The sequence below is a fragment of the Styela clava genome, chromosome 5 (genome assembly GCF_964204865.1).
Source record: "Styela clava chromosome 5, kaStyClav1.hap1.2, whole genome shotgun sequence".
Taxonomy (NCBI): Eukaryota; Metazoa; Chordata; class Ascidiacea; order Stolidobranchia; family Styelidae; genus Styela; species Styela clava.
The window spans coordinates 20,880,120-20,895,579 of NC_135254.1; the positions used below are offsets into that span (position 1 = coordinate 20,880,120).

The window sequence follows — 15,460 nt, forward strand, 5'->3', positions numbered from 1 at the left end:
TCGATGTGGAACCTGGTTTTATTGAACATCGTGAAATCAAAGATTGAGCTGTAAACAATTAAACAAAAAACAGGTTGTGATATAATGCGATTATTACAATCAAAATGGCTCTTATACTTTTTCTATTGTAGTCAGGAAAGGTCTAAAATAAAGAGAGAAGATTTAGATGTAAAAATTAGGACATCAGCCAATATGACAACTCGTTCTTTGTCGTGATTTTCCAGCACGAAGAGACATTTACTTACATTGCAGTTTCATATTGCATCTATATTATAGTTTATTATTATCTTGAATATTTTGCGTGTGCTATGGAAAAGAAAAACAATTTGCTGTTTTTGGCAGTGTTTCTTATGGCGTTGAGTTATGCTCCAACCTGCCAGGGACAAGATGAATTAAAATGTCAGAACGTACCTTACGACTGTGAAACAAAATGCCTTAATTACGATGTGGATAAAGAAACGGGGTGTACAACGTGCCAATGTGTGGAGTTAAATGGTGAATGTTTACCGATATTTTTCATTACAAAAACGTTAATATGTAGAAAAAGTGAGAGTATTACCTTTTGTGTCCTGACAAAAAAGTATACATATATATCGCAATGGAAAATTTGCCAAAAATATTTCCTAATAATAAACATTGATGTATGTTAAAATCATTTTCAATATTGCAAGAATAGATAGATACACGTTGATAAATTCATAAATACAAAATGATGTTCACCTATTTCAGGGTTGTTTGAAATGGATATCAAATTTGATGATAGAACTGAAAAGATGGCAATGAGTCTTCTTAATAACAAAGGGAAAGCTGCCGGTACAGCTATAACAAAATGGTTTTTGTGGCAAAACAAAGAAACCGGAAATTGGCTGATTCCTTACCGATTGGACAATAGCCTTTGTAAGCATTTTAAATCGATCATTTTTGGACCAGTTCTGGCGATGACCTACCTGTAATGTCGAACTGCGACGGATTTACGAATCCTTTGATAGCAATGTGGCCAACCATACCGTCTTAATTAGGAACCAAGGATTTGGATGGATATATGGTCTCGATTAATAATTAGGTGGAGAGATATATGGCTTCCATGTAGATGTAGTTTTAATTTTAAGAGTGGATAACAGTGGCAATATGGTCACCATTCATATCATTTTTTTTTATTCCGATGATACCAATTGCCATAAATATTTACCTAAAACACGTTATGTGATATTTTTATTTCATGATATGGACTTGAATTGTCACAAATTCTGTACTGATAATTATGTTCGTGAAATTTCAGCCAAAACTGCAGTACAGGCGATCGAAGATGCAATTGCTGATTATCATGCCAACACATGCATTCAATTCATACCTTGGTCAGGAGAAAACAAATATATTTTATTTTTCGTTGGTGGTGGATGTTGGTCGTATGTCGGCGTTAGATCAAGCGGTGTGAATGAAGTAAGGAAGTCTTTTTCAATTCTATTAATAGGATAGGATTTACATATTTATCCCGAGGAAAAGAAAGCCGATAATACGACTTAACCATATGTCGAACTACGGTCTCTTGTCCGGTTACTATTCCATGTCGGATATTGGCTTAGTTAGTTATTTGTTTTCGGAAGCATGGACTTGAACAATACTTAATTAGGGTGACCATCGGTATATATATGACTGGAGGCATCTTTACAACATAATTTTTCCAGCTTTCAATCGGAAACGGCTGTGAAACGAAAGGAATTGTAATTCATGAACTTATGCATGCACTTGGATTTTGGCATGAGCAATCTAGACCAGATCGTGATGATTATATCAAAATTATATGGGAAAATATCCAAAAAGGTGGGAATATCAAAATGTTGTATTTTAATCGGTTTACTTTTGTATCCGTGGTATTATTTAGTATTGAAGGTTGCGCATAAAATCTACACTGCTAGATTTATACAAAAGAATATGTAGTGCTCCCGTAGTATATATGTGTACCAGGTTAGGACATAATTTAATTCCTATTTTAGTTCTATTGCGAGTTCGGGGACTGCCTGTGTTAGCCAAGTGAATATACCCCCTGTCCATAGGTCTCAGTTCCTTTACACAACTTGATGTAAAGTAGACAAACGAATTAATTGCCTCCGTATTTGTACACTTCTGGTTCTGGAGCGCCGAATATGTAATTAAGATGTAGCGCGTTGTCATCGCTGGGAAACATGAACTAATTAGTTGAAAATTCAAGTCGTAAAGGAAACATGACCCCACATACATCAAGATAAAATACCATATTTGCATGGTTCAATACAATGTTGTTAAAACTTAAACTATCCTTTTTTTCGTCGTACTTCAGTATATTGTGCGCACGTGCTTTTTAAGGTTAATCCCGTATTACCGCTTTGCAGGTTTAGAGAGTCAATTCCAAGTGCTGCACGATGTCGACCATTACGGTTCCGAGTATGATACATTTTCTGTGATGCATTATCCTAACTGGGCTTTTTCTAAAAACGGGAAAGACACCATAACAAGAGCAGACGGGAGTGAATTTGAGGATTATCAGGTTGTCAATGAACCTGTATAGTTTGGGGTCATCATCCCTATAAATAAGACTAGGGTTGTCCGAGTATCACATTTATTAACTATATTCAGCAAAATATTGAAATTTCAAGTATATCATGCAGGTTACTTGTTAACATTTTTTCAGTATAATAGGCTTCTAGTGTTTTCCAAGCGTTCTCTCCTTCGTTTCTGGCGAAGGCTATCATGATTGTACCAATACTATTCGTGTTTCACCATTAAACCATTTGCCTAATATACCAACAATTCTAGACTTTTCTGATCAAATCTAAACGACAAATGATTTTAAAAATCTTTTTCATGTCAGTTTATCGTGACAATAGGCGGATTCATGCATGGTGATGAGTCTTCTAGACTTGAATTTTTTTTGGAAGTTCACATGTATTATACTGGGTCCCACTAAAGTGTACGTTGTTCGTTGAAGTTAAGAACATATTTACCACTATTGCATCGTTTTCAATACAATATGATATTTATACTTACTTGTTCGCAATATTTTCAACAGCGTCAAGAATTTGCTGCTTCAGATATCCAACAGATAAATACCATGTATCAATGCAGTGAGTAGAGAAGTCAATTATGTTTTGTGTGCATAGTTGGCAACATTTTGATACCGAAAAATGCAAATATTGTCAACAGAATCATTACCAAACCGCATTTAGTTAAACAAAAGATCTTCAAACAGGTGAAAAACGACTTTTGGCACCAGACAGCATCGTGATGCGACAATACAGCACAATAGTAGTAAAAAAAGTCCAACGTATAACAAGTAATTTTTAGGAAAACATATTCTATGCTAGCAAAATTTAATTGCTTATTAATATCTGCAGGTGGTGTTGGCATTGGAATTACTCCATCTTCCGGAAATTCATCCACACCGGCACCAACGACGGGTAAAAATTACTATTGCCATATTTTATAAAGTTGCGATGAGCATCAATAACAAACACACAGTATTTATGCCTTTTTTTACAGTGATATGAGTTATTATAAATTGCCCTGTTAAATTACATCCTAGTTTTCTTATATATATAAATGCTAAGAAAAGTATTCATTGATGCATCTCACATGATATTATAAATAACAACTGACTGCTTGAATGGTTTCTATTTGCACAATAGAAAATATTGTTTTGATAAGTTTTTGTTTGCTTCTATTGTCAGCAAGTAGGTTAAAACACAATGTTCAACTACTTTAGCAGCGACTTCGACTGAAAGCACCTGTGCGGATATTTTGCCAATCCGCAAATGTGAGAAAGCAGAGAGGAAAAATAAATGCAATAAGAAGAAAGTTTGGAAAAACTGCATGAAAACGTGCGGACGTTGTAGCAACGCGCCCGAAAAGGATGAAGGTAATAAATTGGAATAAATAGCCGAATAAATCTAGATCACGAATCACTATATGATCTAGTAATAAAAAATAAAATTTTGTCTGTACATAAACAAAAACTTGGGCAAGGTAGATAGCATGGATGACTTTGCGATGTCGGGCGTATGAATGAAGAGTTGAAAAAAAAAATGTTTGTTTCAGATTTTAAACGTTATGTTTATTTACCCGATTGTAAAATATCTAAATCAATATATATTATTACGTGGTCGCGTCTTAAATATCTGTACGAGTAAATGGGGCTATTGTATTGCAAGAAATGATTTAATTATTTTTATTGATATTGACGTATGGATAGTTTAATACTGTTATAAAAATATGTTATCTGTAGGCTAATTGAGTAAGCATCAATTTGTAATGGTTTAATAAATATTATTTTTTTCATCAAACTGCCAACAGATTGTAAAGACGATGAGCGTTATGAATGCAAACAATTGGTTGACTATTGCGAAAGATCAGATGACGTCATGAATGCTTGCCCCCTATCTTGTGGCACTTGCAAGTAAACGAAGACTTGACCGCTCGTGTTATTCAGATTGCCATTTGAATCAAATACAATACATACATATGAGACATTTTCTTTCACTACAAAATGAGACTGGTATAATCAAATCATCTTTTTAATTTTTTTTTCGATTATCCAATTATAGTGATAAATTGTTAACGTTACCTACTTCAATTCAAACAAAGTGGATAATAGCGAGTTTATAACATGTATATAATATTGACGATGACACCATAATAAGAATTGATGTATTTCTGAAGTGTTGGTGTCAAATAGAATTTTCAAATTTCTTTACAACACTGTCCTTGCTGGTATATTTATTATATCTGTAAAATCTATGACGTTCAAAGCTATTTTTAGGGAAATATTCTTTTTTACATCACTGAAACACGACGACAATTCCAAATGCCTGTTTCGGTACAACCCAACACTCTTTAAAATGGTATTGCTCGAAATATATTTTAAAACGTTTCTGACATTTATTATTACCAGAATTACATACAATGATATAAACTGTAATTAAACGAAGGGTATTTTCAAATATGAATAATTATACAGTCAGCTTGTGTCAGTAGGGCCTATAATATAATAACACTACAATGTTGCCGCACAATATTTTTTAATTCGAATTCGAATATGTAAGAAATGGCGAACGTGTTTAAGTGTCGCATGGCGCATCATTCTTTTCACTTTCATTTGAATGTTGTTTTCAAAACCGTCACATAGTTCGAATAATTTGATTAGCTGAAAGAATTTGTAGATTCATTCAATTATTAAGACTCTCCATTAGAAAGATTTATACACCCCAACAGAGACGATCAACGAGACGAGTTTGGTCGGAACTGTCCCATCTTAGAAAGTCTTCATTTGTGTTCCTCAGGTCGTCTAATCGAGACTAGACTAGCTTTTTCAACTGGGTACCATCATCTTTGCAGTATATTTTCATCCGTAAACAGTATCCAGGACATTTTGGCTTGTTCAATTTTTTACTCGCAGACATTTGCAATCATGCTTCCATGGAGTTAGTTTTAGAACACTATGACGTTTTAAAGCAGGTTAGATACCATGCAGATCCTGTACGGACTATAAACAAGATTATATTCGTTAATTTGTGGCTGATACTGATTTTCATTTATATATATATATCTATATTTATTGAAGTGCAAATATATCTGTGGATGCAATGTCCACGGTGCAAAAATTCATGGGTGTGAATTCCTTGGGTGCAGAAATTCGAGGGTATAAACTTCCGTGACTCCAAACTTTTATCGGTTCAAATGTCAATAAGTGCATAATCCGAAGGTGCAAAGATCCACGAGTGCAAATATCCTGGGATGCTAACATTCATAGATGCAAATGGACGTGCGTGAAAACGAAGATGGGTTCAGAAGTGCTGTCACATGTTCCGTGTCATTTATATACATACATACTGAACTTAATAATTTAGGTATATTTAAAATGAATGCTTCACGATTTGTCATGGTATATTGGCATGTAGCTTGACCCCTCGATTACGTATGTAGGCTATACGCCTTTATAAGTGACTGGCCACCCGTTTTCGAGTCTCCGATGAACGTACACAATATTTTCGTGACGTTCTAATTTCATTGTCACGTACTTACTTACGTTCACGCACGCTACTTGCTTTTCAACTTAAACTACAGTACTTTCAAGAAAATTTACGTATGTGCGCATTTCTTCATGTTCATCCTACACACCAAAACCCTGACACCAGAAATGTTTGTGTGCCACACTCATTGTTTGTTTTACCAAATTATTTATAATATTTATTATTTAAACACAAATTTCACAAGTTTTTCTGCAGTTCGGAATTACGTTTTCTTTGCTGCATCTACTCTTGTTCTTCATCTTTTTACACTTTTTCAAATTCCAAAGGTCAATACATGGTACTGTGGTTGTTGCAGCTCCAGTAGTGAACAAATCTGTAAATACGTAAAAATAAATTACTGAAGCACTAAAGCGTTTTTAAATCCAATCACATGGTTTCCGTATTTAGAAAAATGTGATTGCGCTAAGGTACAGAATTTTTATCCATGTGGTTATCCACCAACCGTAAAAAACAGTTTATTGTTACATTTTTGATAAAATGCTTGATAAATAATGCATTGATTGCCATGAGTCACCTTTCAACGGTGAGGAATTAGCTTAAAATATATTTTACTCATTGATGCCTGTAGACTCGACATGGGCAAACTACGGTCCGGGGGACAAATCCGGTCCGTTGGGTAGTTCAATCTGGCCCGCCTGATGCTGCCACAATCAAACTAAAACCAAATTTTGTTGTTTAAGCTAAAAAATAGCTGAAGGAATTTGTTGAGATTGGAATTAAATTTAGCACGAGGCTCATTGTTTTCTACTTTTGCTTTGGTAACAGTGTAAATATTGTTCATAAAATGTAACTTTTATATCACACCTACATCTAGGCCAGTCTAGGTAGGCAAAAGTTTTGGCCTTGGTCCAAAAATCGTGCCCACCTCTGCTGTAGACTGTAGTGTAGTGTAGAGCATACGAATCCCACTCAGGCAAATGGAGAATTCATATTTACTGTACTCATAACAGCAACTGTTAATATATTCATGAATAACTGCGCGTTTATTACCTGTGGTTTGTTCGGGTACAGTCGTCGGATGAGCTGTAGTGAACAACTGTGAATCTTAAAATTAATTTATCTGATATTAATAAGCGGTACATGATATATGTACAATTTACTATAGCTGGGAACTGGGTCAAATCAAATATCGAAATACACCTCATATTGACAACAGCAATGCTCAAACATATGGACACAAAATCCAAAATGAAATATTTGGCGCTCCAGAAGTGTATGTACCAATATGGAGGTAACTAATGTTATTCGCCTACTTTACAACAAGTTGTATAAAGGGACTGAAACCTATAGGTAGGGGTATATTGACTTGGCTAACACATACAGTCTTCGAACTCGTAATAGAACTAAAATAAGAAAAATCGGAATAAAATTATGGCCTGACCCTAATCTGGTACATATACTACGGTAGTACCAAATATTTTACCCGCGATTTCCCCAAACTCATATTCTGAACGAAACTGGAACGAGGGAACGACTACCGCAACTGAGTCTAGTGTAAGTAATTCTAGTGGTGTGGCGTAGGAATTATTGCATATCTCATTCCTCACCCCCACCTGTCTACGTTATCCAAAAATTACGTCATAATATAGCTTGCCAAGTATAGCGACGATCGCTCGTAATGATCACTGAAATAGGCAACCTTTCTTGTATTGACGTAATTGTTGCGTCGCAGTGACATCATTTTTGTATTGACGTACTCGGGTGGGGGTCATGGATGACATATGCACTAATGTTACGCCACGCCCACCAGAAGTACTTGAGGTATTAAACTACATTTGATTCCTTGTGTAATATTCGACTGCAATAAATTGATGTAAAAGTTATACATATATCTTTTTACCAGATCTATATATATCTTTTTGTGTTCATTCATGTTTTAGATTTGGTTTATTTTAGTTCTAACTATGTTGAAAAAATACGTATGAAAATGAGTATTCATAAATTAAATGATAACTGGTCGCATACTTTTTATGTACTTTACAGAGAAGAAACTTTCATTTTATAGTGTAAATAAACTTCCAGATAAAAACATGGGGACAGGACATTTGCGCTCCGTACAGTTGCACTCGTAAATGCACTCGGGACATTTGCACGTGCATACTTATGCACTTATGCAACCGAAGATATTTATTCCTGTGAACATTTGCACCACGGATATTTGCGCCTATAGATATTTACACATAAGTATATTTGAACCACCACAAACGGTCATTTTCGTATAAAGAATAATTCTGTTCCGACCAAAATAACTTTTCTTTAGCGATTGTAACTATATATACATTGAAATTTAAGATTGACTGCAATTATAAATATAATTTTGGTTACGTTGGTCATGGTTTCACTGTCTTTACAGGTAATGATCCTGACTCACATTACACTTTGTAACCATCTTTTTTAACTGAATAACGCAAACGTACTACAATCATAAAACGCCTACTTATCGTTTATAGTGGTAATTGGTTAAAGCACACGAACATAGGCAGAAAGGGTTGTGGGTGCATGCCCATGAATGCAATTTGTATGTGGGTACTAAATTTGATGGATGCAAAAAGTTGGGTGTAAATGTCTACGGGTGCGATTTGTATGAGCGTACTAAAATCTGTAGGTGCAAATGCCCGTTGGTGATAATATCCGTGGGTGCAAATATCTTTGGGTGAAAAAATTTATGGGCACAAATTATCGTGGGTCAAAATGTATACGGGTAGAAGCGTCCACATGTGCAATTGTTTATGACAGAAAAACTTCGTGGGTGCAATTTGTAAACAGCTAAAATTTGTGGGTGCAAAAGAATGCAGTTGGAATATTAACGTTTTTGTCTATGCTAATGCAAACTATGATAAATAAACTAGTTTAACCTTTCATTTTATCAAACATATAATATATTGTTTTACCTGTTGTTTCTTTTATAGTCGTGTGAAGATCTGTCATTGTTGTTAAATCTAAATACAACAAAACTTGATTTACTGAAATAGGTATAACTGTCGAGTAATTAATTGTCATGCCCTGGAATCACCGATTCTGTATGACAGTGGTAGAGTTTATACTTCATCAGGGGCTTCTGAGAATGCATAGAAATCTTTGCATTCAAAAATGCATATTATTTCTACATTTATAAATTTGCTTGCATTGGGTTATGAGTTATTATTTTGGGCCTTTTCTGCTATCAATATTTTTGCTTGGAGCCAAATCGAGTTTGCTAGCGTTTAGTCAACTTTAGAGCAAAGTTTAAACGGTGATTTAATTTAATACAAAAGTGTGATATTTAGCAATGCTTAAATGTATGAAAATCTGTCCGTTGACGCATTGCAGATTTTAATGAAAATGTAGGATCGGAGAAAACACGATATGGTGTTACAAAAATAAGGCGTCATAATCAGGGTTAGGTAGAAGTGTCTGAACTGCTAGTCGAGTCGGGTGGAGCTTCACGGAGTTCTCAGTTCGAGTCCAAAGTATATCGAACCAATTTCACTGGGGTTAGTTTAATACGAATCCGAGTAAATTGATTTGAATGACTCGAATCACTTCGACTTCCTGACTTATGGTGATTCGAGTCCAACTCGAGTCGAGTCATTGACTTGAGTCTCCTTGTTACTGGCCATAAACAGTTTGCACGTTATGTTTTTTGGACCTTTAATATTAACTATCTCCTGATGTTTGATCAAAATTTATCAGACGAAATTCGGGATGAAGAACTAAAAGATCCCTCTTTTAACGTAGCTTTCCTGTTCCACTCTATTGGTAAATATGTTAATAATGTTTTCACATACCCGGTTCTCCTTCATCTACCGTGGTAGATCGTAGCATAGTTTTTTGAGTAGTAGAACCTGAAATCGAATAAAAAGTACATATGGAGATAATGTTGTTAGAAATGGATATTGGGTGTATTGCACAACACAGCCTATCCATTAATTTTATATTCTAGTATAGATGATAAAAATATATGTTACATACCAGGTTCGTTTTCGCTCTCTGTGGTCGGTGGTACAAATGTTGTTTTGGAAGCCGAATCTAAAATATGACCATTCACACTTAAAGCGATGTTAAATATTGATTAAAAATTTTTTCTTAGCCAATATTTCAGTAGCCAAAGTACAAAATGTATAGGAATGAGTCTTACACGACTTGACAATTTTTTTTTGATATCTTATATTTGTTCGAAAATGAATAAAGTAAATCTCGTTACCTGTTATCGATTCCTCTGTTGTGATTGAAGCAGTTGTTGCCATCCCATAAACTGATGCTAAAGTTATTTTCAATCACAATGCATTAATACTTTTCATAATCATATTAATAATAATTTATAAATTATCAGAATACCGAGTCACGCAAACAGTTATGTTTGTATGAAATGTTGCTTGCTATGCGGGAGAAAAAAAAATGTCACAACAGGTTGCTGAATTTCTGCTTCTGTCGCCTTATTAAAAATACAATGATTGGGTTGAAATATGCTTACCATTACATTGGTACATTGCGTTGATTTGGTTAACATCTGAAACGGTGAATCCTTCATGCTAAAATAAAATTTTGGGAAAACATATTTGATACATTATTTCCAGCATCAAAAAATTATTTTGCATCGGTTAGAATTGCACCTGAAATTCAATAAATGGAGACCCATCTGTATTGACTATAGTTGGTTTACCGTTCCTGCTGAAAGCTGTTTGTTTATAATGCATCACCGAGTAAGTGTCGTAAGGAAATCCGTAGCTTTCAATGTTGAGCATTTTTTGAAAATTGTTCTCTTTACCTATGAAACAGGAAATTAATAAATTGATAAATTATAAAAAAAAAAAATACATTCACAATCGTATGCTTAAAATGAAACATAACCCCAAGGATTCTATCGATAGCAATATGTTTGCCACAGAATAGTGGATTCCAGCTCTCAAGCAGCAATAACTGAACTTTCTTCAAAATACGTAGCCTCACCACAACAGGCAAGCAAAACACGTCCTCTTTAGACAAGGAAGTTTTACTCGATTGCTTCAAGTCTTTTGTCGGCCGATAGTTACTGCCAGGTATTTCATAATCATAATTGAGCGTGGTCTTATCGTTCTAACGTCTAGTCTAGATTGTGCCAGTTTTCTTTACGTTTGAGTGAGCGCGCGTGAGTTTGATCTTTGAGAAAATTTTCATAATAATTCAATTCAATTCGTTGTTACACCAGACCGTTATGTTTCATATCAAATAACACAAACAAATCAATAAACACAGGCAAATACATTAATATAAATATCACAGTAAAATACCGCAATATCAGCAAAATAACATCTAATATATATTAAATCCGCAATATCTCTACGTACCCAAGAATTGAAGAAAAACAGAAAAAATGATGAAAATAATAACGGCCCCGACCCCATAAGACTCAAAAAGGTTTAGTCATAGCGCACTTTATATGGTGGCCCATCGTTGTCACGCGTAAAATTGAAAATAAAAATAAAAAATAAAATAAAAAACCGATAATAAAAAAATTTTTGTAAAAAAACATAATAATAATTAAAAAAAAATGAAAAAAAAAATTAAAATTAAAAAAAAATAAATAAATAAAAACGAAAAAAAAAAAAAATGAAAAAAAAAAAAATTAAAAAAAAAAATTGAATAAAAAGAAAATAAAAAGGTTGACAACGATGGTCCGCCTCGTGGCCCATCGTTGTCACGCGTTTTTATTTTTAGAAAATTTGCTTCTGCTTGGGACCAACGTTGTCAGGCATAATCCTACGCGCACAAATGTGTTCCCTGGGTTTCAAACTCACTACTGATTTTCTTGAGCAATATTCAATATGAAAATGTTCTATAAATTCTCCATGCTACAAGTTCAACAAGAAGTAATATATTTATAATAATGATAAGAGAATATAGAATTGAATACGAAAATTCGGAAAATTTGTTTTTACGTGTATAAGGTAATTTAATTGGAGAATGCTGCTTAACTACTCAGTTGTCTGGACACTCGCGATGCCGGTACCGTACCGTCTTACCAAATACCGGTAGTCGGTTATAGTCGCTTGGCGTCTGACCGTACCGGTAGCCATACAATCACTCATCATCTCCCATTCTTTCACGAGTGATTGCATGGGTACCGGTACGGTCAGACGATACCGTACCGGCATCGCACGAGTGTCTGAGCAGTTAAGCAGCATTTTCCAATTAAATTACCTTCTACACGTAAAAACAAATTTTCGTATCCAATTCTATATTCTCTTATCCTTATTATAAATATATTGCTTGTGGTTGAACTTGTAGCATGGAGAATTTGTAGAACATTTTCATGTTGAATTTATTGGATATTGGTCAGGAAAATCAGTAGTGAGTTAGAAACCCAGGAAACACATTTGTGCGTGTAGGATTAAGTCTGACAACGTTGGTCCCAAGCAGCATCAAATTTTCTAAAAATAAAAACGCGTGACAACGATGGGCCACGAGGCGGACCATCGTTGTCAACCTTTTTATTTTCTTTTTATCCAATTTTTTTTTCAAATTATTTTTTTTTTTTTTAATTTTTTTTTTTAATTTTAATATTTTTTTTAATTTTTTTGTTTGTTTTATTTTTCAAATTTTTTTTTTAATTTAAATTTTTTTTTATTTTTTTTTTTTTCAATTATTTCATGTTTTTTCACAACTATTTTTTTATTTTCGCTTTTTCATTTTATTTTTTCATTTTTTTTTTAAATTTTACACTTGACAACGATGGGCCACCATACACTTTATATATATCTAATTAATTAAGAGGCTATAATTGAGGAAGTATAGAATCTGGGATAGCCCATCACAAATAGTATATATCTTGGAATCAAATAATGAATACAGGATGTTGTTTGTATTTTTACATCTCCTCATAAACGATCACAGATTTGATCTGGGGAGTGATTCGAATGAGGATAATAAGATTGGATTAGAAAAAGGATAATAAATAACATTGACTCAAATTTTGGGTTTAAGAAAATTCCCAGTTTGTCACTTTGTATAAATTATACTTGAAGACAATTAACAGGGTCCGGCTTTGTCTGTTATTATGTAGCTATATCAGAAACAATCTTTCTTCCTGTCACCTGTTCTTATATTTTCCCATACTATGGTGATGTGATTATCACGATCAGGTCTTGATTGTTCGTGCCAAAAACCAATTGCATGCATCAATTCATGAATAACTACTCCTTTTTGTTCGCATCCTGTTCCAATTGATAACTGTAATAAGTGAGTAAATACTAACTGAGAAATATTATAATGTTTCATTCTAATACAGTGAATGATTAAAATGGCAATTTTTTTTTTTCACTAAACAAGTGGAATCGATTCGAACGATGATGTTATTGCCCGAGTTTGAACTTTTAGGAAGATTTAATTCCAAGATAGTGAGATAAATTAAAATTTGTTGAGACTCTTGGCCTACACACTGATTCGAAATTGTACTTATTTGCTCGATTGGAACTCGATAAGCGTTAGGAATACGCTCGTCACCGCATCTCTGATTACCCTGCGTGGGTTCCTCCATCATTAAGTCCATGCTTCCGAAAACAAATAACTGGCTAACTAATCACATACCCGACATGCACTGATAACCGGACCAGAGGCCGTGGTTTGCCATATGATTGAGCCGCCTTATCGGATTTCCTTCCCCCCGGGATAAATATGCAAATCCTATGCTATCCTATGAAATCCCACTCAGAAAGCGAAATAGATATTTTTTACCACAGATAACCTCCACCTTAAACGAAGTTCATTGCTTCCCCCGTTATGATATTCGCTTTTCGAAAAATACAATATTCAGCCCAATTAATTTGTATTGCATAGACTAATTACTAATTAGTCTTTCTTTCTTTATCTATTTCAACCCATAAATCAGAATTACATTTTTTTTAATATTTAAGATTATGAAGACTTCAACTGTTCTTTATGCATTACTTGTATAAATTGTTACCAGATTGACACCGGATGATCTCACTCCAACGTACGACCAACATCCTCTACTGACAAAAAATTGAATAAATTTTTCTTCTTGATTTCGAGGTACAAACCGAAGACATGTATAGGAATGAAAATCAGCGATGGCTCTTGCTATAGCATCAGTAGCGACAGGTACTAATTAAATAAATCATTTAAAGGTTGTTTTCTGCTCCATTAAATATTCATGGCTTAGTTATAACGTTTTTAATATTTTGAAAAATTTTTAGCCCACGAGATTTTATAATACTTCGGAAATTTAACTACAGTATTTGTTTAGTCCCGTTTCCTGCTTATTCACACTTTCATTCCGAGCAAGAGTGAATATCGGCGTTGTGGCATAATAAAAAACTACGTTCCAGTCAATAACAAGGTTCAAGTATTCCTGTGGTTTGTCATGTATTTACTTCTGTAACCAGGCGGACTATATATAGCGATGGAAACATTTCAGAAGTGATAATACTTTATTCTTATTTCTGCTTTCTAATTCTTATTGAGATCATATTAAATGTACTCACACAGGCGTTGATCAATAACGTATGGAATTTCCCATTTGTCACCATTTTTGTTCATTAACCATTTTCTTTGATTTGCTCCTCCAGCTTTCTTTTTGTTATTTAAAAGATCTTTCACAATATTTTCAGTTTCTAGATCAAGCATGATGTCCAATTCAAATAATCCTAAAATAAAGCGTACGTCACAATTTGCCGGTGTAAATCGATCAATTTGTAAGTGCAAAAGAACAAATCAATAAGCTAAATAGAAGGGGGGGGGGGTTCTAGGTAGTGGACTATTGCCCGCCATAAACATTTCAAACAATACAAATAATTTTGATAATGTTGTGATTTTCCATTTTAAAGTATATAATAAATAAACATTTATTTTATTTTTTAAGGCGTGTATGACGAGAAACGAGGTGAAGGTTTTTATGTTTCTGCCGATGCAGCACGAAGCCATAAACAAACTCTCACTATCTATAATAAACTATTTTTTTACTATTTAATTCATCCATATTGTTGTATTTATTTAAGCGTTATGCCGCTGCTTTTCCTAGATATTCTAAATCAGAACGTAAATATTTTTTTGTAATCAGTAAGTCCAGTATGGTAAAATATCGGTATATATAATTAATAGCAATACCATCCTGTAACTCGCACGAACAAGTTGAGCATTTTCTGGCTTTGTCCCATTCATATTTGACGCATTTTTCTTCACAATCATGTGGTACCCTTGGACAATTTTTCTTTCCATTTATCATCAAAGACGAGAAGAAGACCAAAAAAAGGCTGATATATTTATATTGTATCCTAAACATCGCTTCACACGACTCTTTTCCGAGTATTATAGGTACTCTATCGTATTCTATTTCACAGATTTGAGAATTTTGCGTTTTTCCTGTGCTTGTGTTTAAACTACAAGGCTACTTTGTCGATGATATCGATACGACATTGCTT

The 15,460-nt window shown here is 34.0% G+C and overlaps 2 protein-coding genes across 3 annotated transcripts; one reads left to right on the forward strand and one right to left on the reverse strand.

The window, feature by feature from the left end:
- The first annotated feature begins 219 nt into the window (after nucleotides 1–219).
- On the forward strand, nucleotides 220–4,956 carry LOC120344002 (meprin A subunit beta-like). Of its 2 annotated transcripts, none has more exons than XM_039413075.2 (9): nucleotides 220–495; nucleotides 730–897; nucleotides 1,280–1,440; nucleotides 1,686–1,821; nucleotides 2,370–2,524; nucleotides 3,047–3,101; nucleotides 3,372–3,434; nucleotides 3,743–3,892; nucleotides 4,327–4,956. In XM_039413075.2, exons 1-9 carry the CDS (start codon nucleotides 309–311, stop codon nucleotides 4,431–4,433), a joined length of 1,182 nt encoding a protein of 393 aa, XP_039269009.2. In that variant the 5' UTR covers nucleotides 220–308; the 3' UTR covers nucleotides 4,434–4,956. The 2 variants fall into 2 exon arrangements, with proteins under 2 accessions (XP_039269009.2, XP_039269008.2); XM_039413074.2 differs by having other exon boundaries at nucleotides 223–495; nucleotides 3,740–3,892.
- Nucleotides 4,957–5,111: 155 nt separating this feature from the next.
- Nucleotides 5,112–15,447, reverse strand: LOC120344001 (blastula protease 10-like). Its single transcript, XM_039413073.2, has 12 exons — nucleotides 15,147–15,447; nucleotides 14,525–14,686; nucleotides 13,984–14,144; nucleotides 13,115–13,250; nucleotides 10,655–10,809; nucleotides 10,516–10,573; nucleotides 10,246–10,302; nucleotides 10,014–10,070; nucleotides 9,830–9,886; nucleotides 8,954–9,001; nucleotides 7,053–7,106; nucleotides 5,112–6,375 (listed from the first exon to the last, which is right to left on the reverse strand). The coding sequence occupies exons 1-12, from the start codon at nucleotides 15,319–15,321 to the stop codon at nucleotides 6,227–6,229; spliced, it is 1,269 nt and encodes a 422-aa protein (XP_039269007.2). The 5' UTR covers nucleotides 15,322–15,447; the 3' UTR covers nucleotides 5,112–6,226.
- Between the last annotated feature and the right edge of the window lie 13 nt (nucleotides 15,448–15,460).

Coding starts and splice junctions, on each gene's coding strand:
- LOC120344002 (XM_039413074.2), top strand. CDS start 309: ATGGAAAAGAAAAACAATTTGCTGTTTTTGGCAGTGTTTCTTATGGCG. Junction 898..1,279: donor CCGATTGGACAATAGCCTTT/GTAAGCATTTTA, acceptor GTGAAATTTCAG/CCAAAACTGCAGTACAGGCG. Junction 1,822..2,369: donor ATGGGAAAATATCCAAAAAG/GTGGGAATATCA, acceptor ACCGCTTTGCAG/GTTTAGAGAGTCAATTCCAA.
- LOC120344001 (XM_039413073.2), bottom strand. CDS start 15,321: ATGTTTAGGATACAATATAAATATATCAGCCTTTTTTTGGTCTTCTTC. Junction 10,810..13,114: donor ATGGGAAAATATAAGAACAG/GTGACAGGAAGA, acceptor CCTGTTTCATAG/GTAAAGAGAACAATTTTCAA. Junction 7,107..8,953: donor GACTATAAAAGAAACAACAG/GTAAAACAATAT, acceptor ATTAATTTTAAG/ATTCACAGTTGTTCACTACA.